The sequence below is a fragment of the Pipra filicauda genome, unplaced genomic scaffold (assembly GCF_003945595.2).
Source record: "Pipra filicauda isolate LSUMZ 115617 unplaced genomic scaffold, ASM394559v2 scaffold212_size3012638_pilon, whole genome shotgun sequence".
NCBI lineage: Eukaryota > Metazoa > Chordata > Aves > Passeriformes > Pipridae > Pipra > Pipra filicauda.
In genome coordinates, this window is record NW_024104324.1 from 2619968 (window position 1) to 2642782 (window position 22815).

At 45.6% G+C, this 22815-nt stretch overlaps 1 protein-coding gene across 1 annotated transcript in view; it reads left to right on the top strand.

Moving 5' to 3' along the window:
- The window catches only part of CCDC85C (coiled-coil domain containing 85C), a 108044-nt gene that overhangs the window by 48870 nt on the left and 36359 nt on the right, over window positions 1–22815 (top strand). Inside the window, exon 2 of the mRNA XM_027730830.2 lies at window positions 19531–19607. Within this exon, the coding sequence (XP_027586631.1) occupies window positions 19531–19607 (77 nt within the window). The remainder of the gene's footprint in view (window positions 1–19530; window positions 19608–22815) is intronic.

Below are 22815 nucleotides of genomic sequence, written 5' to 3' on the forward strand. Positions count from 1 at the left end.
TGTGTTGTGTCTTGCTTGTCACTCTGCTTTGGCCTGAGAACTGCTGGGTACTCATGAAGTCTCCAAGGTCTGAGAGGTCTGAGAAGTCTCTGTTTAATTTTTTTTTCCTTGAATATGATTTACCCAGTTGCAGTTTTACTCTCTTCTCCCCGTTACCTTTCATGACAGTGCCTGCTTCCCTCCTAAAAATAAGCCATTAGCTTGCATGCTCTGAACCAAAATGTTAGCTCAGCTGTAACAGATGGATGGATATGGGCATCATGTAGCAACTTAATGAATAATATCTATCACCTAATTTCCCGAAAGTTGGCATGTAATGAGGCTGGTGCCATGATTATTACCTCTGTAAATCATGACTTTAAAATGATGACAATCCCTCCTGCCCCAAGGATACAGGACAGCCAGACACTGATGTACATTTAATTGCTGTGTGAGAGAGGCGATGTGTTCGGGAGCATGCCATTGCCTCTAAATTACCTTCTGCAGCACAGACGCTGTAGGAGATTAGTGCAGATTGGAGGGGAGGGAGGGCCCTGCCATGCTGAGGTGCCGTGTGTATGTGTGTGTTTATTCCCTTGAGCCAGCTGGTGGAGGTGGTGTGAGCTGGCCAGAGTGGAATGGAGATGTGACTCCCAGGCTGACCTTCTTGGTCCCTCCTAAAGTAAAGAAGCAGGGGATGGAGAAGGGATCACTCACGACTGTGTAGAGAAGTTCCCTTTGTTTTTCTGATGAGTACTTGTGGTGAATACCTCTGTGGACAGAGGACTGACCTCCCAAACAGCAACTCTGACTTGAAGCATGAAAGCTGCTAAACCTCTGCCCAGACCTCATCCCACTTCAGGAAATCTCTGTCCCTGATTTCATCCTACCACAAACCATGGCTGACCATAAAGCAGAGCCAGTGCCCACATTGTGGGCTCTCAGCTTACTCATCCAGCTGATTCCTAGCCAAGGGAGGCATCCGTGCTTGCAGGTCTCTCCCAGACCATCTCGTTGTTTATCAATGGATTGAATAACCACTCCTAGCAAAATTATTACTCTGATGGGCTTTTAAGGTGTCTTTTATTAGGTCCTATGCTATGACAGTTGATAGGGATGTGGATGAATCAGATGTTGCAACTGATCCTTGGAAAGCAGCTATTGCCAGTCTGCCTGTACTGCTGGTTACTGCTGCTCTTTTTTGCTGTGTTGCCCCCCCCCTTGCTTGAGTACTTCTTTCTGTTTGTTTAATTTTTCTTTTCCTTTTAATTCTGTCCCCAGCTCCCTGATGTGCAGGTCAGCATGGTCATAGCTGGCTGGATGTGGGGCAGAGTCATACTGGTGCTGTGGTCCTCTCCACCACTGCAGCACCTCTGAGCCATGTGATGAGTAGAGGTGAAAATGGCCTTGAAACTGTGACAGTGGCTGCTTTGGATCAGACTGAAGATCCCCCTGGCCTGATGTCCTGTCGCCAATAGTGCTCAAGGGAATTAAAACTAGGGCAACGTGATGGTCACATACAATGATGTGTTTTCCTACAATACTTAACCAGCCACCAGTGATTTGCAGCTCAAGGACTTCCCAAGCCAGAAGCGTTACCTTTGGGTTTGGTAGCCCCTGTGCAGCCACCATTGGCAGTATCACAGGTGCTCCCAATTCCTACAACTCAGGCCCCAAACCCAGATGCCTGCCTGGTTTGTGGGAGATGGCTGTAAAATCAGCTGTGACTGCCTGAATGATGTGAGCAAGAGGTCATTTCCAAAGGCGCTGAGCGCTCTGAGCTGCATGGGACAGGACCGCTCAGCTGTATGACAGTGTCTGTGTGTTGCAGGGGGAGCCACTGAGGTGATGGAAGAGGAGACCCACAGTGCTGATGGACCATGTCTTGTGCAGGACGGTGGTCTGCCTGAATTAGCCTCTTGTCCCTCTGGCATGCTGTTGGCTCCCACAGCAGTGACCAGTGCCATTGCAAATGGGTCAACTCCCACAGCGGTGACCAGTGCAGGGCTCCCAGCTGAAAGTGCGGACAGGTTCTGCAAAAAGAAAGTGAGGGTGTGAGCAGCCTGCACGAGTGTAGAGCCAGAGGGGACACATGAAAATAGATCCATTAGATCCTTCCTCAGCTTTTTGATCGGCCACTCTCAGGAACACCCTCAGGTTTGCTGTCCTTCAAGGGCATTTACAGCTAAAAGGTACCCTGGGGCATTTCCTTGCTTTCCTTTCTTCCCCCAAGTAAGCAAACACCATCCTTCCAATGCTTTGTGATGACAGATGTTCCCATACCTGCTGGAAAGTTGCTATGTGCTAAAGCAGTGATGGCCATGCTGATTGACTTCCCAGTGTAACACCGGTTACTCTTTAATTCTCTGTGGTGAATTGGCTGCCGTTGGTCTGAGTCTGTGTTGAGCCTTTTTGTCACTAAAGACATTGTAGTGCTTATGGCATTAGTGGTTACATAAGCTGGCTGTCTCCGAGGGGGCTTTGCTCTGGCACGATGCTCCTTTAGGGTTAGGTAAGAGCCAGATGCAGAGCAGGGGGGCGTGAAAAAAAATACATGTGTATTTGACTTATTGGAACTTAACACACCCCACAGGAGAACCCAGATTTCGGAGTTTTCATGTATTCTCTTTGGCTCCACAGATTAGAAGGGGACCGTGGGAAAGCTGCCAGGGCTTGGAGATCAATCCAGCCTTTGTAAATCCTTTCATCTGACTGGCGGCTTCATACAATTGAGTATTACCCAGTTTATTATTGTAGGTTGATTAAATTCCTGTTGGTCAACACAAATAGTGCTGTGCAGGCTGTGCGTTCATGGGATGGAGATTGGCATTGCAAAGCACTTCCTAGAGAAAGGCAGGGACAACCTGTCAATTAAAACCACATTCAGAGAATGTTTGGGGGAGAAGGGGTGGGGGAAGGACGAATCCCTCCATGCAAGCAACTTCCCAGGCATTTCTCACATGCCTGTGGAGGTTGAGCTGTGGTGAGGGAGTGTGAGGGTTGGGTCTCCACTTTTCTGGCAGCGGGAGCAAGCAGCCTCAGCAGGGATGCACCCATCAAGCCCCTTTGTCTGCAGGGTGGAGGAGGCATGGTGTGGGATGGCTCCAGCCTGTATAACCAGGATTAACAGGGTGAAATTGGGTGAAGGAGAAAGTTGTCAGGAAATGTTTCCTCAAGGTGAAAGCTATTAGGCTGCAGCACGGTTTCTCAAGGGAAGCAATGGGCACTTACTTACTTGGGTTGCATTTAAATGACAACATGAGAAAAATCTGGCTTTGGGGAGGAGATAAATGTTATCAGTGACTTAGGGGGCGGCAGGGAGACACGACTTCCCCCCAGGGACAGTGCATTTCTCTGAGGGATGGAGGAGGCTGCAGGGTCTTCAGCTGAGTTTTTAGCTCTGGGGAGCTGGGGGCTGCTGCCTTCCAAAGCAAGAAATTACCAGTAAGCCAGCAGCTGGGACTTGTCCTGGTGTGAGTCAGGGCCCTGGTAGGTACTGAAACAGCACCCCCTAATTTTCATGGTCTTTCAAAATGCTGTTTCTAAATAATGTCTGGCTTGTAAGAAGGAGGGCATAGGACGTATCTCTCAAGAATGTGAGTTTGGAAACCTCTGTGTTAGATGACCTGAAACATCTTTATTCTTTTATGAATGGCTTTACCTTGAATGTCCACACATTTTCCTTCACCATCCTTGTGCCCGAACCAAAGAAGCCCCCTTTATCTTTGGGTGAACTGTTTGTTTCCCACCTCTGTGCAGTGTGCACCCCTAGAAAATTAACCCACCTATTATTTGGGGTGCAGATAGGGGATATCAGCAGCTTTAGGGGGCCTGTGCTTTGAAGTATTTTTTTTTTATGGATGTAACAGAGCTGTCCTGTGGAAATAAGATTATCTTCTCTGCCTCTACTAGTTCTCAGATAGTCCTGAGATGTGGACATGGAGGAGCCCCAGGTGACCCTCTGCAGAGAGCAGACAGGAGATGCCTGCAATATGTGGTTTGGAATGAAGACATTCATGACAGGGTCCTTTTCTGTGTTCCTTCCCTTTGCCTCAGCTCTGCCATGGTGTGTGTAACCAGAACCTACTCACGAATGTGACACTATGGATCGAGCAGGGATCCACACTCCTGAGAGCCTGCTCTTCAAGGCTGAAATACAGAATATGCAATTGAAAGCCAACATGCAGAGGTGGATCCTATGGGCACACAGCTGGAGCAGGGAGGCCTAGTGTGAGCTATGAAGCTTTGAAGACCCAGAGAAACACATGTTAACCTGCCTGGCAGGGAGTGGTCAGCTGCCAGTCCAAAGGCCTTGAGAGACAATAAACCAGTTAATAAATAACAGGGAAAGCTGGCTGCATTGCATAGTTTTAGTTTCTGAATGTAACCTCGGAGAAACAGGGCAAAGATTTGCACAGCCCTTTTGCAAAGCTGTGCGAGCGCTTGTTTGGCTTGAGGGATCAGAAAGTCTCCTCCGATTGCCTGCCCTCTGAATCATTGCAGGATTGATTTTATTTTACCCAGGGGCCAAATGCCTGGGCTCTTCTTGGCTGCCACAGGCAAGGTGATGGTGCAGTTCCCTGCGATTGCTCCTGGGCCACTTTCCCTCACAGCAAAGGTTGCTCAGCATCCCTGGAAGGGATCAGTGGTGGCAAAGACCAGCGTTGTAGGGTGCTTCCTAAAACTGCTGGATCAGGGTGGTAGCATGGACAAGAGCGAGTCACAGTTATCAGGGAAACTTATCTGCGGATGGACTTACTACTTCTAAATGATTCTGCTATTTTTGTGGTAGTAACATTGTACTATTAACTTATTTTAAAACAGGTTTTGTTTCCTTTTCTCATTATTTCAATCCATCCCAGCGATACACTGTAAACTGTGCCTCCACCTTGTTTCTACTCACTTTTGACATTATGCATTGGGAAATTCTTGGATATGTATTGTCTAGCCTTTCTTTCCAGTCATTAATTATGCATTTGCTGTATTCAGATTTTTCAGCCCTGTCCCATGTCACTTGCTGAGGTATCTGGAGTCCCTGTTCTGCTCAGTTCTGGGTTATAGCATATTTTTGGTTGGCCTACTGCTGTTCACAGCCGGCCCTCATAAAGGCCGTGCTGGTTTGGCATAGCCAACACATTACACTTGACAGCCCTTCTCCTGTTTAATTTCCTCTTGCTGACTCCCACAGCAGGGCAGCGGGTGCAGGCAGGAAAGGTCTGCAGGTAGGAGCAGGGGCATTGCTCTTTTCTAAAAAGAAGATTTCCCTCCACCCTCATAGACAACAGTCTCTGCTCTGTTTATGTAATTTGATGGCATAAATAGTCTCCTCTGTGCCACAGTTGTTTGTGGTTTTTTTGGTTGAATTCTTTCTCAGGTGAAAGCTAGCAGGGACTGGATCCATGCCATCTTCCAGCTTGACACTGAAGTACCATGAATTAACTGTACATACCTTGTCATTTTTTATGTGTGGCTGTTTCTGCTGTCTATACTGAGTCCTTAAAAATGTTTGGGAAGAAGCACACCTTCCTCTGGTAATCACATTGGCATTGGATTTTGTTTATCAAAAGTGAGTTAAATTACTAGGCAGCTGCAGCATGTAATGTTTAACTACAGTCCACGATATTGGAGCTGAGGGCTTTCTGCTGCTGGGTAGAAAGGAGGAACTAGGCAGGGGAAGAAACACCTCAGAAAATCCCTCAAATCAGAGGGGACTGAGGGGAAGAGGTTCTACTGCTCTGGACTGCAGTAGAACATTGCTTCCCCAAACACTGGGTCTCCGTGAGAGTCCAGCACGTTAAACCAGCTAACTGCAAAATACACAGAGATCCAAAACTGAACTATGGGTGAATGCTGGGACCCGCACAGGTGCCTATCCTTGCTGGCAGGAGCCAGTGGCTCTATTACTGCAGTTATTTTTGGCAAATAAGACCGGGTGTGGGGTTTCTGCCTGCAATTTAGCAAAGCTCCATATCCACGGCTGTAGAAATTTGTGTATCTTTGACACATACGCATTCAATTCCCAACTCCAGAAAAGCTTAGTGACTGCCTTAAGCCATGGACTCACAGCTATTTTAGGCTTTCTCCCCTTCTCTCTCTGAGGGTCTGACCGAGAAATTTCATCCTGAGCTAAAAATCACATGAAATTAAGTGCGTGTGATAAAAAAAATGCTCTTCTGATAAAGCAGTGTTTTCCTACAAAAAATTGGTTTGCCTAAAACTTCCCAAACCCGCCCTCATCCCAAGTAGTATGGCAAGTGTGGGTGACGCCATGAAACCGGGCGTCTTCCTCGTGACTTGGGCAAGAGCCCTCCCCTGGCAGCCCCAATGTGGGAATGAGTGCTGTTGGCTGGGAACAGCCATCCTGCGCATAAATGCCAGCCATAACTGGATAAATGCTTTTTGCTGGGAAAAGCATGAGCACCTTTGCTACCTTGCACTTTTGTAGGCCCAGGGAGAGACATGGGGGCAGACAGCGTTGAGGCTAAAGATGGGATGTAGGGCAGCCTATGCAGGGGTGGGGGGGGTAATGAATTCACGGGCACATGGAGGTCATTCAACAAGAGTTGGGCTCTGATGGGCCCCTGGGTGGAAGGACTTTGATCTGACTCCAGCCTTTTCCCAACGAGGCTTCGCATTTGAATTCGTTCCTGCTCTCAGCCTTGCCATGCCCAGCAGACAAAGGCGAGGGGAGCAGGGAAGAGGAGGGGGGCTGTTTACCCTCATCAGGAATGGTTGAGTGGCCCGAGTCAATACAGCCTATTTTTCATTAACCTAATCATTATTTTTTCCTCACTGCCAATTAAATTTTTCCTGTCAGTACTCAGAAGGGCATCGTTTGCATCTATGAGATTTTTTTTTTTTTAATGGGGGGCTTCCTGAACATGGTGGGGTTGTTTGAGAAGTGGAAATGAAAGTTAAATTTCTCTCTGGATGGAAGAGGATTTTTGAGTTTTAATTATCACGCAGCTTGGATTCCTGACGGTTGAGGACCGAATTGGAAAGGCTGGTTTCCATTGTGTGCAGTGGATAATTATGCAGCCTTCTCCTGGGCTCACTGCATTTATTGTCCAGAAGAATCTTCCCAAGCGAAAAGGGGGAGCAGATTTACAACCCGAAATGCATTTTCAAGCCTGCAAAAGTTTCAACTTGATGTTTCCAAAGGAAGACTTCTGCAACTATTTAAGATCTTATTTACCCTTTTAACAAAAAACCCCATCAATTAATCTGGTAATCTGCCTTTCCCCCCACAGGTTGCTTAGGAAATAGTTTTGTAAACTCCAGAGAGCCCTTCTGCAGCTGGACTGCTTTGTGCTATCAGTTTCTAAGCAGGATTCCTTCAAAGGCAGTGGGAACTTCTGCATAACACCTACTGGCCCATTTGTATGTACAGTGTTGAATAGATGATTTACAGCCATCTGAAACTTGGCAATGCTTCTTACCTAGGAGGTAGTGGTAATTTATCCAGGATTCAAACAAACCTAAAATTTCAAAGCAAAGCTCATTCACAACTGTTCTCTTTCACAACACTTTGAATTAACCTGATGTCTTTCTCATCAGGTTTTGAACCATCGGTGGTTAGAAATCTGCCATAAAAATGGAGAAATTTTAGCAAAGGTCTTGTCAAATCTGGTGGAGCTTTTGCAGCCGCATCAGTCCCACCGACCTATCCAAGGGTGGGATCAAATCTGCATGTGTTGGGATGTGTTCAGGTTTGGAACAAACATCCTGTGCAGATTTGGTCAGTGTGATGAGATCAAAGAGAAAAATGCTGATTGTGGATGCTCGTTGTTTCTCCTTGCTGAGAAGTGGAGTGGTAATAGTGCAAATTGGAGACCAGGGAGCAGATTCTAGAATACACTTGCACTCATTTCGGTGGATTTGTGAGAGATAACTAGCACAGCAGCTGTGCATGCAAACATTTCAGATTGGCCTTATTTCCAGAGCTTTGTGACTGTGATAGGGTGGCAAAGTCTCTGAACTGAACTTGACTTTCATTTGCAACTCTTTTTGGTGTAACTAGTGTAAACTCAAGAGTCTTTGGGCTTCTGACAGCTACCTTCTGAAACCAGAAGATGGTTTTGGGGGAAGTTAGCAACTTATTATGGGGGTTTCTGGACTATTAAAATAGCTTAAGACAACCTGGTTTCCATTCCCTCATCCCCGGTTTTCAAATTAGCACTTTGTGTTGTGCTGCCCAAAGACTCAGAGACAAGGACTCAGCTGTCTCCTTAGCCTTCTTCAGCCCTTTCCTCTGACACGATGTCTACGAGCTTTGACCACAGTTGGACTGTCAGTGTTTCTGAGGCTGTTTCCTAACACACATGGTTTCCTGGCATTCTCCAACTTGCCTACATACACTGAGCCTCCTCTTTTTTAAGCTCTTTCGGCTAGAGACCATATGTTGTTACTATAGTCATACCAAGCCTTGTGCATGTTGGCCTTCTGTGATTTAGGACTGTGAATTTATGTGGAAAAGCTGGAAACGATAATTCTTAAAGATAAAACCTCTCCTTTTTAGTGGAGAAGTGCTAATTTTTGAAATCTTTGGCTGTATTTTAAAACAGCCAACTGTTTCTAATATAACCTTTTTATTGCAAATATCCCAGTAGTATCAGAGAGCCCTACCCCAGCACTTGTTCTTCTTCACACATTCTTGCCAGCCCTACTTTCTTGTTTGCCAGTCACTGTGCAGTTAGGTGAGACTTTCTGCCAGTGATGGAAAACCAAAAGGCATGAATGGTTTCAGATTGCCGAATCTGACATGACAACAGAGACCATTTGCCATTAAATGACAGTGGTGTTTGGTTTCTGGAATTTGAATGAATTAGACAAGATTTTTCTCATATGATATTGTACAGGGTAGGCATGGAAAGCAGGACTGAAGGGCCTTCTGTTTCACCCAACCCGTCCCTTTGCCCCAAGTCAGACTTGGCTCTACCTAAGCTACTCCTGACAGATGTTTGTCTAACCTGCTTCTGAAATTTGTCATCAATGGCAATTCCGCCACCTCCCAATGCAATCTTATCTAGCCCTTAAATATCTCTGTTGTTAGAGAGCTTGCTCTTTCTGGATGGATATGGAGAACAATTTATTCACTTTTTTTGTTTTTGACAGTCATTTACATATTTGAATCCATTACTGCGTCTATGTTTGGTCTTTTCTTCTCCAGGCTAAACAATCTGGATTCCTTTGTGCTCTCCTGCTAGATTATACTTTCCACACTCTGATCCTCCTTATTTCTCTCCTGAATTCCTTCCAACTAGTCTGCATGAGTCTTGAAGCGTGATGCCTAAAACTGGACACAGATCCCTATTCAAGATCTTTAAAAGCACTGATGAAGGAGGATTATTTTCCCTGTTTACATACAGAGCTCTTGTTTCTGCATTGTGAGACGACCCCAAATACTGCTTTTACCTCGGTGTGACAACTGGTTCATGCCCAGTTTGCAAATTGCAATAGCCCCCAAGATCTTTTCTCATAGGACTTCAGTGTGTGAGGACCAAAGGATGCTGCCACAAAAGTTTGGGTTGACCTCGGCAGAGGCTGTGAGCGTAGCATGCTGGCAGTGGGACAGGCTGAGCCGTTGGTTGATGTTGTAGAGACAGGGACAGCGGCTACCGCAGCAGCACCCAAAGTCAGACAGGAAGGGTTGGGTTTTGGCAATGGGAGGGAGGAATTAAGTAACTAGACTGATGCAAGTGGAAATGAGTACAGCCTGTCCCCTCGGCTTCAGGATATTTCCCCTGGGACCGTACTCTTGCTAACTTGTAGACGCTGCAGCGTCTGTCAGTGCCCCCAAAAGGAGGTTATGGAACAAAGCAGGGTACTCTTTCTGAAAGATCCACACCATCCCAAATGTTTTGAGTCCTTTGTAGCCAGTGGAAAGACACTAATCGGCTTTGGGGCTTTTTTTGACCTGGTCACGTGATCATGCTATCAAGATTAAAGCAGCACGAGGAAGGAAAAGAGGCTTAAACAGCTGAGGGTGCCTGGCAGGTCATTTTAACCTTTTCGTAATCATTAAAGCTGCAGAATCCCATTAGTAGTGAGTGACTTGTAGCTTCGCTCCCCAAATGAGCACTGGTGACACAACTTTCTGTTCACCTCTCTCTTCCCCCATGGGAAAGTCCAGTGCAACTGGCTGCTGGGACCTGAACTTCGAGCAGAGAGCCTGGATGTTCCTTCATGTGGGTCAAGGTGGAAGGTGGTACCAACAAGAAGCAATCCGTAGGTCTATCGAAAGAAAGGGATTTATCTCTCTCTTTCTAAAATTAGACTCTCATGGAAGGTCCTGCTCAGGCTATACTGTAGTAGATCAGCCCTTGCCCATCTGTGGCAATAGTAGAGAGGTACAGGATAAGGAAGATTATGATGATCTCCTAATTCACTGCTTTGGCACTGGTCAATGGGCTATGGCTTTACTCTGCTGGGATTGGCAACAGCAGAAGATCCTGCACTGCTACAGTGCAGTTCTGACATGGGAAGCAAAGCTTTTTGAATAAAGCTATGTGGACTAAGGCATGAGGCAATCAAAGAGCCTCCAGTTTCTTGGTGTTACTCATCTTCTCCTGTTTTGCAAGTTACCATGAGTGCAGCATCACATCCAGTAGTCAGTCTGATCCTCCCCTGTCTTTCCTTCAACTTCTGTATCTTTTGTTTTCTCCCTTCATATCAACTAATAGCCACTGGTAGGGAAATGCCGGCCTCACATTGTCTGGAAGGGAGGATCATTCTGATCCACCTGCGATTTGAGCACTGTCCTACTTTCTTCAGAATTGTCCTTTCTGCATTCAGGCAGAATTCATTGAGTACGTCTACATGGTTGCACAGCAAATGGCTTCTTAAAGGGGCCAAGGAAAACCTGAATTCTGCCTGGTGTTGCTGAGCTGTAATGGGTGTTGCAGGTATTGCAGCCCCTGGAATTGATCTGGAGAGCACCTACTTCCTCAGACAGGACAGGCTTCCATGTGCAGGGAGCGAGAGCGCTGCAGTGGTTGTAAATCAGCTTTCCTCTGTTACACGCATGCTAGTCAAGACTGTCTGGCTGTGCGTGTCTTGGACATTAATATTTCTATTGCTGTGTTTGCTTATTGCATCTAATTATAGTCTGTTCACTCTTGACCGAAAGCTCAGTCTGAGGCTGAACCACTGAAAACTTACACTGATTGTTCTGGGGATGATGCCCACAGTCAGGCATTAAACAAAACTTGTAAAACAAACACCATTTTTTCCGTGGTTGTTTACCTTCAAAATTTCTGGGAGATAGCAGGAAAGATCTCCCCAAGAAACCTGGACAACCAGTAGTGATTAATAACCAGGCTGAGGCAGTCTGTTGAGCAACCTGCCTGTGAAGGTGCTGTCCTCTGCACACAGGCTTACAGGAGAGTTGTGGAGAGCCCTGGAGAGCCACAGTAGTACAGTTGTCCTTGCCCACTCCCAGCAGGAGAAGAGCAGCTCCCGGTTGTCCATTCAGGAGCGGGAAAGTGTGGTTTCAGATGACAAGATGTTTTACCACCTTCCCGTTAAGCAGGTTTTATAGTTTGAGTGGGTTAGACATCCTCAGATGCAAGCATTCTCCAGTGGTTCCCACTGTGCTATGCTGTGACGGAGGGACAACCCCCACAAAGATTGTCATGTACAGGTCACCCAAGCAAGGAAGCAGAAACTGGTGTCCACTTTCTAATAGGATGAGACAACTCTCTCCTGACTGCGCTGCAGTACATGGGTCCACACACACATATTCTTCCTTCCCTATCAGCCACCTCCTAATGAAATCCCGGTAAGATATCAGGAGCTCCTGAGCCCCTGCCGATAGTCATTGTGGGCAGATATTTTGCTGTGCACAGAGATGATGTCATGGCTGGAAGTCACCATAGTGAGCTGTAACAGCCAAACTCAGGAGAGACCTTACCAGGCTGTTACAGGCCAGCTTGAGGCTGCTAAGCACCCAGACAGGTCTAATGAACTGAAACTGAGCTGGGAACATACAGTCTTGAAAAACTTAAGAGCTTGTAGTTGGAGGCTTGCTATGAAATGTTAATTAAATAGCTGCAGTGGCATATGCTCCATCCTGTCAGAGCAGCATATTGCAGCAGCACAGCCATGTTGGCAGTGCGTAGCCACTGGCTTGTTAGCATTAAAAAATATGTGTATTAGTTTGAGACCATATTTTTTTGTTATTTGTGATTGGACTCGCAACACACTTTGCTGTTGTCTAGACTAGTGTTTGAATATACTGCTCTATACGTGAACTGTCACCTCCACCTTGAAAATGAGGCCTGATCCTACCAGTCTTATTCAGATAGATGTTATCATGGGTGGCTTTGGACGCTACAGATGGGCCTTTTATTTATTTAGCATAGTCCAAGGCAGTGTCTGTTCAGTAAATGTGCTGCAGCACCTCAGCTATGGAAATATTCAAGATTTGGCCTTAGCTCTCTGCAAATGCCCTCCTGCCACCTCTTTAGCGCTGGCTGACACAGTGCAGAGGAAACTGCTCCCAGCAGAACTGACAGTGAATGAGGTGGTGGGACAAGTTGGTTGGTGTGGTTTGCTTGCAGAATATCTTGCAAAGCTACAAAATGCTGGGACCTTCTCTTCGCCACAGACCTTCTTGGTGCATATTCTCTTACCGCATCCCAAGGGAGAACCCAAATTGTCCCCAAGCTGTTACTGGAGAGGCATGGGGCTTGGGGTTAGCAGTGTATGGTATTTTCGACCTGATGATCGTGAAAATGAAGATGTGAAGATGATCGGATGACTGGCACACCTCCCCTCTGAGGAAAAGCTGAGAGAGTTGGGGTGTTCAGCCTGGAGAAAAGAAGGTTCCAAGGAGACCTTAGAACAGCTTTCCAGTACCTAAAGGAGGTTATGAGAGAGCTGGAGAGGGACTTTTTACAAGGGCATGTGGTAGTAGGAGAAAGATTAATGTCTTTGAACTGACAGAGGTTAGGTTTAGGTTAGATATAAGGAAAGAAGATTTTACAGTGAGAGTGGTGAAACACTGGAACAGGTTGCCCAAAGAGGTGGTAGATAACCCTGGAAACATTCAAGGATAGGAGGGATTGGGCTCTGAGCAACCTATCTATTTGAAGATGTCCCTGCTCATTGCAGGGGGATTGGACTATATGACTGTTAAAGGTCCCTTCCAACCCAAACCATTCTGTGTTTCTATGCCAAGGCAAACCAAGGAGCACACCCTGAAAGCCCTGGTGGTACCATAGCAGAGGGCAGCACCTGCAAAACTAAAGTAACTCAGCCTTGGATTTAAGGTGTCCCTGCTCACATTTGAACCATCCACTGAGCTAAGCCTGATGTGAAAACTTGCCTTGCATGCCAGTCTGAAACAGGACATTGGGAATGGGGTTTGCTGGTAAGAGCAGAAAGATTGGTGCTGGCTAGGAAAAAGCAAGGGTGGTGGGTTTGTCCATCTCTCTCAATAATTTCCTTTAATGACAATATTATGTCATTAAAGATGACATAATAAGATATGTGAGTCCCATCTGCTTTCCAGCTGCTCTGAAAGAGTGGTGTTGCCTTAATAAATCAACTTCTTTACAAGATGTAACCATTGGCTCATTTTTCAGCCTGCTTGTCCGTGTCAAAAAGCAAGACCAGTAGAGCATTACGAATCTGAAATATGGTGGTGAAGAGCAGAGATGTGATAATGAAACTTCCAACAAAGTGTTTTATTGAGCACAGGTGAAGGCCTTTCTGTGAGATGATCTTTGATGGAAGGAGAGGAAGCAAATATGTCAGCACCCCATCATGCAAAGAAGGCAGCTGGCCACAAGGTGCAAACCTGGCATCACTGCTTCCTGTGCCTTTCCTCCTTGGTTTGGGAGAATCCCTTTAGGGATGCTGCTTTTTATGAGGACGTCATGTTTGCAGGACATTGACAAGGTATAGCTGTGCTTTACTGTCTCAAATCATGCTTGGTAAAAGTAGCTCCTGGGGAGAAAATGCAGTGGGAGGCAGCGAGGCTGCTGGAGATGTGGGGCACCTCTGTGGTGCCTGAGGGGTCAGTGCTGTCAGTGGGCACCATGGTCCTGGCCTGCCAGCCAGCACTCCAGCTGGACACTGCGCAACCCCCACTCTGTAGCAAAAAGGCAAATCAATAAGACCAAATCAAAACCTCAACAGGGTGCTGTGGAAGAAGATTAAAGCACCTCTGTTGCTTCAAGTCTGCTCTTGCCATGTTGTTTGGTACTGCCCAGGCTGGAGCAGGGACCATCCTGCTGTGAGTGAGTCCCATCAAAGGGCTCTCAGCAGCTTCCTTGTCTCATGGACACCTATGTTAACCTTTTCTGGCATCTCTGCTGTGAACTGCCCTAAGTAAAGGGTTTGCATGTTTTTCTTATATTCTTTTAACTGCTAATGCCTTATTATGAAAAGGTCTTAAATAAAAGTGTCTTGATCCCAACCACGTAGCTACCATGCAAACCTCTGCTCTGCATGCTTGTGGTTTGGAGAAGTGGAAAATAAAAAGAAATAAAAACATTTCTTTTCCTATTGTCAAAATAAATGTATAATTCATCATATTTACCCCTCTGACAGATTCTTCTGAAATCTCAGATGAGAATCAGAAAGGCTCCAGTGTCTCCAAGTGTCTTTTAAAATTACAGTGTTTTGTGCTCTGCAGGCTGAAAGATTGTTTTGTTTGTTAAAACAATTTCTAATTTATGTTTTTAGAAAGCTTGAGGAACCAGGCAGTTCCCTGCTCTCTTCATAGGCTGTTGAGTTAAAACAAGGTTGAGTGATTTGTCTTACCTCCATTTAGCTGTAATGAGTATTAAGTGGTTTATCCATGTAGAGAAAACTTACTCAGCTAGATTACATCCAAGTTGAATTATATCCCATTCCAGATGGAGTATGTTTTTTAGAACAGTAAATCTTGCGGAGGGTGGATAATAACAGTAATACTCCTTCCTGGGCTGGAATGTGACTCTTCTACCTCTTGTGGAGATAAAACTACATCCAATTAGTTTTCCAAAGGCTTAGTAAAGAAATGGGACTGCAGGTTTTACATCTCTGTGAACAATTTAGCTTGAAGCATTTACATTGTGGAAGTGAGCGATGGCTGCTGCTGATCACAGTTTTCATCCATTTTGCTGTTGCAGGTATCAGCCTGGCAGGGCATGCCTCTGCCTCTCTCCCTGACTTCCTCCTCTGCACCAAGTGTGATGGCTGCCACAGGGAGGGTGCTGAGTGGGAAATTCCTTCCCTCTGGTGCCATCTGATCCACTAAGGTACCCATTGCTCATGCAGCTGGTGCTTGTGGCCCCAAGGGGTAACTAGAGGAGGATGTTGCCCCTGCTGGCATCCCAGGCAGCACTGAGTGCCCAAGCATGCTCCCAGAAAGCTTGTCCTTGACCGTGTGTCCTTGGCCACCATACTTGTCTGCTTCTTTCATACTGTACCTCCTCTCACTGTGCCATACTTCTACAGATCTGACCGCTGTGGTTGTCTGGCCAGGGTAGGGTGAGATGCCGAGTCACCAGCAAGGAAATAACAGGTGTGAGTGGGCTCGGAATCAGTGCCACGAGGTGGTGGCTGGGTGGGTGTGCTGGGTGTGTGCCCCCGTACCCTGGTCTGGCAGCTGCTCATGCCACTGAGGAGAGTGCATTTCGGCTGTTGAAGGTGGAGCATTCCTCACAGCTGGCAGCAGGCTTTGACAAGGCAGTGGGGACCATTCCTTTGATTTCTAATGAAAGGGGATGAGGGGGTCTGAGCTGTCAGTGATCCAGCTCTGCTGCCTCTCCTGGGTGAGTCAGTGGGGCCGTCCTTGTCTCCTGGCTCAGGGGGAGGCAAGAGAGGAGGGAAATTCACTGATAAGAGGAAGGTCAGAGGCAGAAGAATGTTGGGAATGTGTTTCTTGATCTAATATGGGAGAGACCTAGCCTGGGGTTTTGCTGCTCAGCCCTACAGTGTTACTGCCTGCTGCTGTGAGAATTATGAGATTTTTTTTGAACCTGAACTCAAGATGCAAATGGCTCATCTGGCCCCTACCTCCACACAGGCAGTTCCAGAAGATGGAGGCGATTAATCTCTGAGGGCCGCAAGGATGGTGATGGCTCTGAGCACTGTTTCTCAGCCTCTGCCCAAGATGGAGCATCTTCTGCTGACTAAACAGCTAATTTGTTTTTTCTTTCTTTTTTTTTTTAATGTATGTTTTATGTTGCCATAGGGTGTTTTCTGGCTAAGGTCAGATATCAGACATGGTTTGGAGTTGAACAGTGGTGTCTGAAGAATTCTGCTTCTAGCAGGTCTCAGAGCAGGCTTTGAAGACTAGGGGTAGTTGTGGTGTGCATTGGCTCCTGGGGATGCAGGGCTTGCCTTCCCAAGGAGTCCCCTTTTTTTTTGATAGGGGATATGAAACCACAATGCGAAGATAATTCTCCATTTCTTTTTCCTTGTCAGTCTTGCTCTGTTCTTTCCACCAACCAGCCAGTCAGTCCTGAACACAACATTCAGGACCTGAACACAACAGCTTCTGTGTCACCATTCATCTGCTTAACCTAAATTTCCTGTAGCCATTAGCAGTGCTGGAACCTGCCACAAGCACATGTTGAAGAGGTTGCTCATGAGGTCTGGGTTGCCAGCCTCCACTTTGGGTAACTTCCCACTTGAATGCTTGAATTCAGAGCTGCTGAAATGGACCTCGTCCAGTCTCTCTGCCCTCCGTGGGCTCAGAACTGTGAGAAAAGGCTTGTTTGCATCAGAAATAATTCCCATAAGCTTTTTTCTTTTTTTTTGGTTGCTGTTCTTTGCACACAATGTGGTATGGTAGTCCACACTATAAATACTTAGTAGTGATAAGAGAGTACAAAGGTGAGGGGGGCCACTGCATATAGCAGGCTCCCTGGTGCTTGGGGAACAGGCTTGGACTACTAATGGGCTAACAGGCTTAGTCAGTGCTGTGGTTCTTGTGGAGCCTCTGTCTGTTATGAGCGTCACATCAGCATCACATTGGGATCTTCTTTAGCATTATTGAGCATTTCTGCACTTGTTTATACAAGTGTTGCTGTCTGTGCAATTTGTGCACTCAGAAACTGTGCTTGGTCCAGAGGCATAGCTCTGATTCCCAGGCAGATGTGGATTGAGCCTCATCTTTGACATCACTTTGAATCCTTCCTTGAAGCTGCTTTGAATGCCCAGATACTTTGAGATAAAAATCAGGACCTGCTGTATTATCAGGGTTACTGCATTCACTTTGTAGAGGTGCTCAGCTCCGCTGCTGCCCTGGCACTATGAGGGCATCAGTGAAGCTGAAGTGCAGATGGGAAGGACACCTTAATCTGACCAGATCTACCAATGGAAGCTGTTGTATCCAACACACAAATGGAAGTGGTGGAGTCTCTGTTTGTCTTCAAACAGATATGGAGACTGGTTTTGGAACTGTTTAGCCAAATGGGTATTATTGGACTGAATTTAGGGGTAAGTTAACCATGTGTGGTGGCCTGGGGCACAGAGGAGGTCAGACCAAAGGGTCCATGGTCCTCCTCCGTTATATTTAACAATCTCAAACTCTCCTCACACCCTGCTGGGGGACAGGTTCATTACTAATTCAGCAAGTTGTTCAAGCTGATGCTGAAATCTTGCTGACTTCAGCACTACTGCAGGATTATACTTGCCACCTTTAGCTATGCATGGCTAAATTTGTGGTGCTGTTGACATGAGGCCTTCACAGGGAAGGTGCTGTACATTGATTCTATAAGCTATAGGTTGATTCTGTAACCTATTTGGTTTACTCTCTTATCTGACCTGGAGACTCCCCCTGTGTTAGGGTGGTTGTTGGGCAGAGTTTGTGGTCCCTGCAGCTGAGGGCGATGTTGCTGTGAACCTTACAACCACTTAAGCTGTTCACTGAACTGGCATAGCCTCCTATGGTGTCTTCTTAACCTTTTTCATGAGGACTTGTTTGGATTTCCTGGGTTTGGACAAAGCATGATCCAGACAAAAAAGTGAGCATGTTTCCTCTGAAAGTGTTTGTGCTTTAGACAGGCACTTGACTCGGATCCTTCCTGCTGTTCCTTTATGTGTGGTTTGGCACTTGTCTATGGTAGCACTTTTTCAAGCATATTCCAGTTTTTCTCTTGAATGGTCAAAGCACTCTCAGTGATTAGCTTGCATGCTAGCTCTTCTGCTGAACTGTCCCCAGGGTGGCCAAAAAGAGGCATTCAGGCTTAGTGTTGAGTGCGTTCAGCAGCTACTGGCAAAGGCAGAGAGAAGCTGTTCAGCACAGAGCCAGCCTGAACCTCACACGTGTGCAGGGGTTTGTGTTGGTGTGTGCAGAGCTGCAGCCAGTGGTGCCTGCTCACCATAGTGGGGCTGATCCTGAAAGGCACTGGCCAGGGGCAGCACACATCCACCAGCATTAGTGCCCTTGTTAACACCTGGTTCCTCGCCAATACACACTTGGCAAGAAGTCCTGGGGTTGAATAGTGTCTTTTGCAGTCATGCCATAATAAATGAAATTAGATAAAATTCAATTACACTTTTCAGAGCCCTTTTAGCAGTGTGGAAGATGTTTGAGGTTTCTTATATGCTTATGTTGCAAAACTCTTTTCCTCCTGCTGTAACAACTCATGGCCTCTGCTACCCAAATTACAAATGGAGAAGAAATTTTGCAAAGTTCCAAGTGGATGGAAGGAAGTCACTAAACTATAATGAAAATGGAGTAAAGGTTTTCCGAGGTTCTTTTATTTTCTCCCCTGTGAAATTTGCAAATGTGTTGCTTCAAAGCACAGTTCTAAACAAAAGCCAGATGCTTTGGAGAGCAGTAAGCCACCCACAATGCTCTCCAGCAACTTATCTTCTATGCTAGGCCACCCTGTCTGGTGTTGCTGTCTTAACTGCAATGGTAAACTGGCCACTAAATTCCTTCAGGTTGAATATTGCCATATTATGTGAGGATATTCTGTATTTTATTGTCCTGGTATTTTTCTGGTTAGTGTCATGTGCTTCCACTAGAAAAAACAGATGTCCTGGGGAGGTACTTGTTGTGTGCATGCTGCAGCTCTGTGGCCTTGCTGAATACACTTCTTTCCTTTTTACAACACTGGAAGTTGTGGCAGTGATCTCATAGAGCTGTGCCAACAGCTTACTTTTGTGAGTTTTTCAGTTGTTTTTGAAAGCAAAAGGCACGTGTGTGGAGGGGTTGTTTATTCAAGCCTAAAAGGAAACATCTTGTTCTGTTGTGGAGTATTTTAGTGCATTTTAGATGAATGAGAATTGCTTTCAAACCCAGGAAATTACTTTTATAAAAATACAAGCCACGGTAGTTCAACTTCACTTTCCTTCTGTATCCCCCCACTCTTAAAACTGATGGCACCAGTAAGGATTCACAGAAGATATTGCTACTGCTGAACCTCAGCTTTTTAGTGAAAAAACCATTTTGATACATTCCCTTCCTCACCCTATACACATGGGGTTTTATTCATTAGGTCTTTCCCAAACTTGCCTTCCACAGAGTGGGAAAACATTTTACTGTTTGACAGTGCTTTCCTCTAACACAAGAAGCTTAAATGTGTTTTTTTCTCTTTTCTAAAGATTCGTCTTCCAACTATATCAGGCAACTTGAGACAAAAGTGAAACTGCTGGAGGATGACAACAAGCTTCTTTCCCAGGTAGGTTTTTATTGCCTCATAGGTGGTAGTGTGGCTCGGTTCTACGGTTTCCATATGGCTGTGTCTGACTCCCCATTTGAATGCACAAGGGCTTTTGGTAAACATCCTACCCAGGAAGAACATAATGATCTTTTCATATTAGCCCCCACAGATAGAATTTGGTCTGCTTTTGTTAAAAACAAAAAAAAAAAGTAGGACAAAAAAATTGAATCCTCTGTTAGTGTCCGTGTGTGTTTCAGAGATGCATTAATGCCTCCCTGCAGAGCTCCTTGATCCACTGCTGCTCTTGGGGATGCTGTGAGAGCCCAGCGCTTCCTGTGCCCTTGCTGTAGGATTTTGTCTTGCTTGCCCATCTACATTGACTTTTATCTTGTTGAAAGAGGAGACTGTATTCAAAGGACCGCCTTGGGAATAGTTTTGTGCTGTATGGGCTCCCAGCTTTTATTTGAGATCTTACTTGAATCTGAACAGACCTCTCTAAAGTGGCACTTTTTGCTTACATCTGCCTTTCAAAGTCTACTCCACGTGCCACTGGGCTTTTGATTACTCCTGGTGCTTACCTGTCTTTATAGAGCAATGTCAAACAGTGGGAAGAAAGCAGTTGTTCTGTCTGGTGTGTCCTCTGGATCCCCTGTAAAACCCAGCAGTTAGTATAAACAGGGGCAGCTTTGCTGCATTCAGTGAAGCACTGTCTATTTAGACCATTGGAAAAGTTACTCTTTTTTTCTTGTTCTTTGCATCCTTCCACTGTGTTATGTTCTACCCTCCTGGCACTTTAAAGGCTTTTTTTCTATACCTTGCTTCTTACTTCAAGCACCGAGTTTCACAGTGATTTTGTTCCAGATTCTTTCCAATTATAAGGACTGGAAATAAAATAGGCCTTCTAAAATTATTTAAATACCTTTTTGCCAGTTTATATTGTGCTGTTCTTTTCACCAAATCTGAAAATAGACTGCTCCAGGATCATATTTCTAGAACATTCCCATTTAAAATAAACAAACAAAAATAATAAAGAGCTCTATGCTTACTGAAATTTCAATAAAATAATTTTGTCAAACCTTAGTTTTTCTGAATTTGATCTGATTGTGAACCTTTTTAAAGATTCTCCCATATTTCCAGTGTACTCATTGACTTTGCTAGCCATGAAATGAAACTCATAGGGCACCAAAGGGTTAAACCCCAAAAGAGTGCTCAACTCAACAGCTTTGGAGTTGCTTCATGTATTAATCGATTGCTAATTTAATTTTAACTTCCTCTGTCTTTCTCCCAAACTGAGAGTGAGCTGGTGTCTGGTGGCGGTCGAAACCCCGAGACTATTTAATTGGAGCTATTGATAAGCAGATGGGCTGTGTGTGGACAGTTGGGATGTGCATGGATTTGGGGATGGGCTTGATGTGCCCTTGGCCTGGCTTTGTCCTGCCACAGCCGAGCACATTGCTCTGTCTGATCTGCTTTATGAGGTCAAAAAAAAGTGGTTGGTAATTAATGATGGTAATAAATAGGGGCTGAATAGCTGCCTGGGCTTATTGCATTGGGAGGATGAAGCCCAGTTAGCTTTGGGGTGTGTGGGGCTGCTTCAGGCTAATGCATCAGCCCTTCAACTCTGCACTGTCCTGGGTGTGAAGGCTGTACCTTTTCCTCCACTCAGGTGTCATCACCGTTCAGACTGTGTCACTGCAAACATTTGAGTTCAGGAGGGAGAGAAATGACATTAAAATAACTCTGTGTTTTGGAGAAGGCCTGCCACCTCCCCAGCAGCAGCAGGCACTGATGCTACCCTGGCTGTGACCTGCTGTGCAGCCTGTGTGTGATGTCTTAATGTCCCTCCAAAAAGACCAGAATCCGACCTATTTTAGATCATGCTATCTATTGTGAGCCAAGAGTCAGCTTTCCTTAGGGCAACAGAAGTGTCGAAGCTACCATAACCTAGCTGAACTCCCTGGGAATACTGAGCTGCATCACCTCCAGTCTGTCATACTACATACCCAGATTTGGATTTTTTTTCTCTTTCAATGAGAAAGATTAGGAAAATCTTTATAGGTACAAACTGACATGCATATGTACATGTAGCTCCCAGCACTTGCCCAAAAAATTTTAATCCACTTACTGTATTCTTACTTGCTTTGTCTGATTGGAAAACGTTTAGCTGTTACCATGCGGATCTTGGGATAAGACTCCAGTCAAAAAGGATCCTGGCAAACTTCCTTCTGTTTTGAAAGTTACCAGGTGATCCCGGCCATTTGAACTTTGCAATGCCAAACTGGCTTGTCAACACCAAAGTCACATTTTAACTCAGCTTGTCTTTCTCCCTGGGAGTATTGACTTTGCAATAATATTTGCAGCCTGGTGTCAAGAAGTTCTATCACCAGCGTGCTGAGGAGCGATGAAACCTGACGTCCTAAGTAACAAACAGTGCCTGTGCATTAAGGGATTAACAAATCAGTGGTGGTTATGGAAGTCTTCCTGGATTCCTTCCAAGTGCTAAACATAGAGCTGAAATAATGCTTCATCCAGAGAAACCTGAGAAGGCCGGTGCTGCAAGGGATATTTGCAAGCTTTAAAGGAGGATTTATATTCCAGTGGCCAGTGACACAATACCCCTTTGCTGGCTGGTGCATCTTGAGCAAGATTTGTTGCTTTTTCTTCAGCATTTGTTGGTGGTGCTGCTGAGAGGTGGTGTCTTTGTACCCACTTCTGATGTGGCATTAAGTTGGTGCAGGAGGTCCTGAGCCTGCACTTTTCTCCTGCTTCCTGACATAACCTTTTTCTATAAGCACTTTGGAAGAAAGCCTCAGTGGGAGAGTCAAAAGCTCTCCAGCCTGTGCCTGGCAGCTGCTCTGCGCTGTGCATGTTACCTGCAACACAGTATGTGGGGATTCACACTTCTGTTTTTCTAGTGACTTATTTGAACAGGTTAATGGAGAGAGCTTTTCTTACTCTTGGGAGATCAAGAAATACCGTCTCACAAGCCACACTTTGCAGTGGGAGGAAAATAAATGAAGATGGGGTGTTATTTATGATAGCCATATAGGATTTTTTGTTGTTGTTGTTTTGACATCTTTTGCTTTCTAGGGGAGGAGATGTGTATTTCCAGTTGTGAAATGAGCTGCTTCTTATTTTGCTAACCCATCAGTAAAGATCACTCTTCCCATTCTCCTTTGAGGAGAAATGACTCCAATTTTTACTTTTCCTTTTTACTCAGTTTATG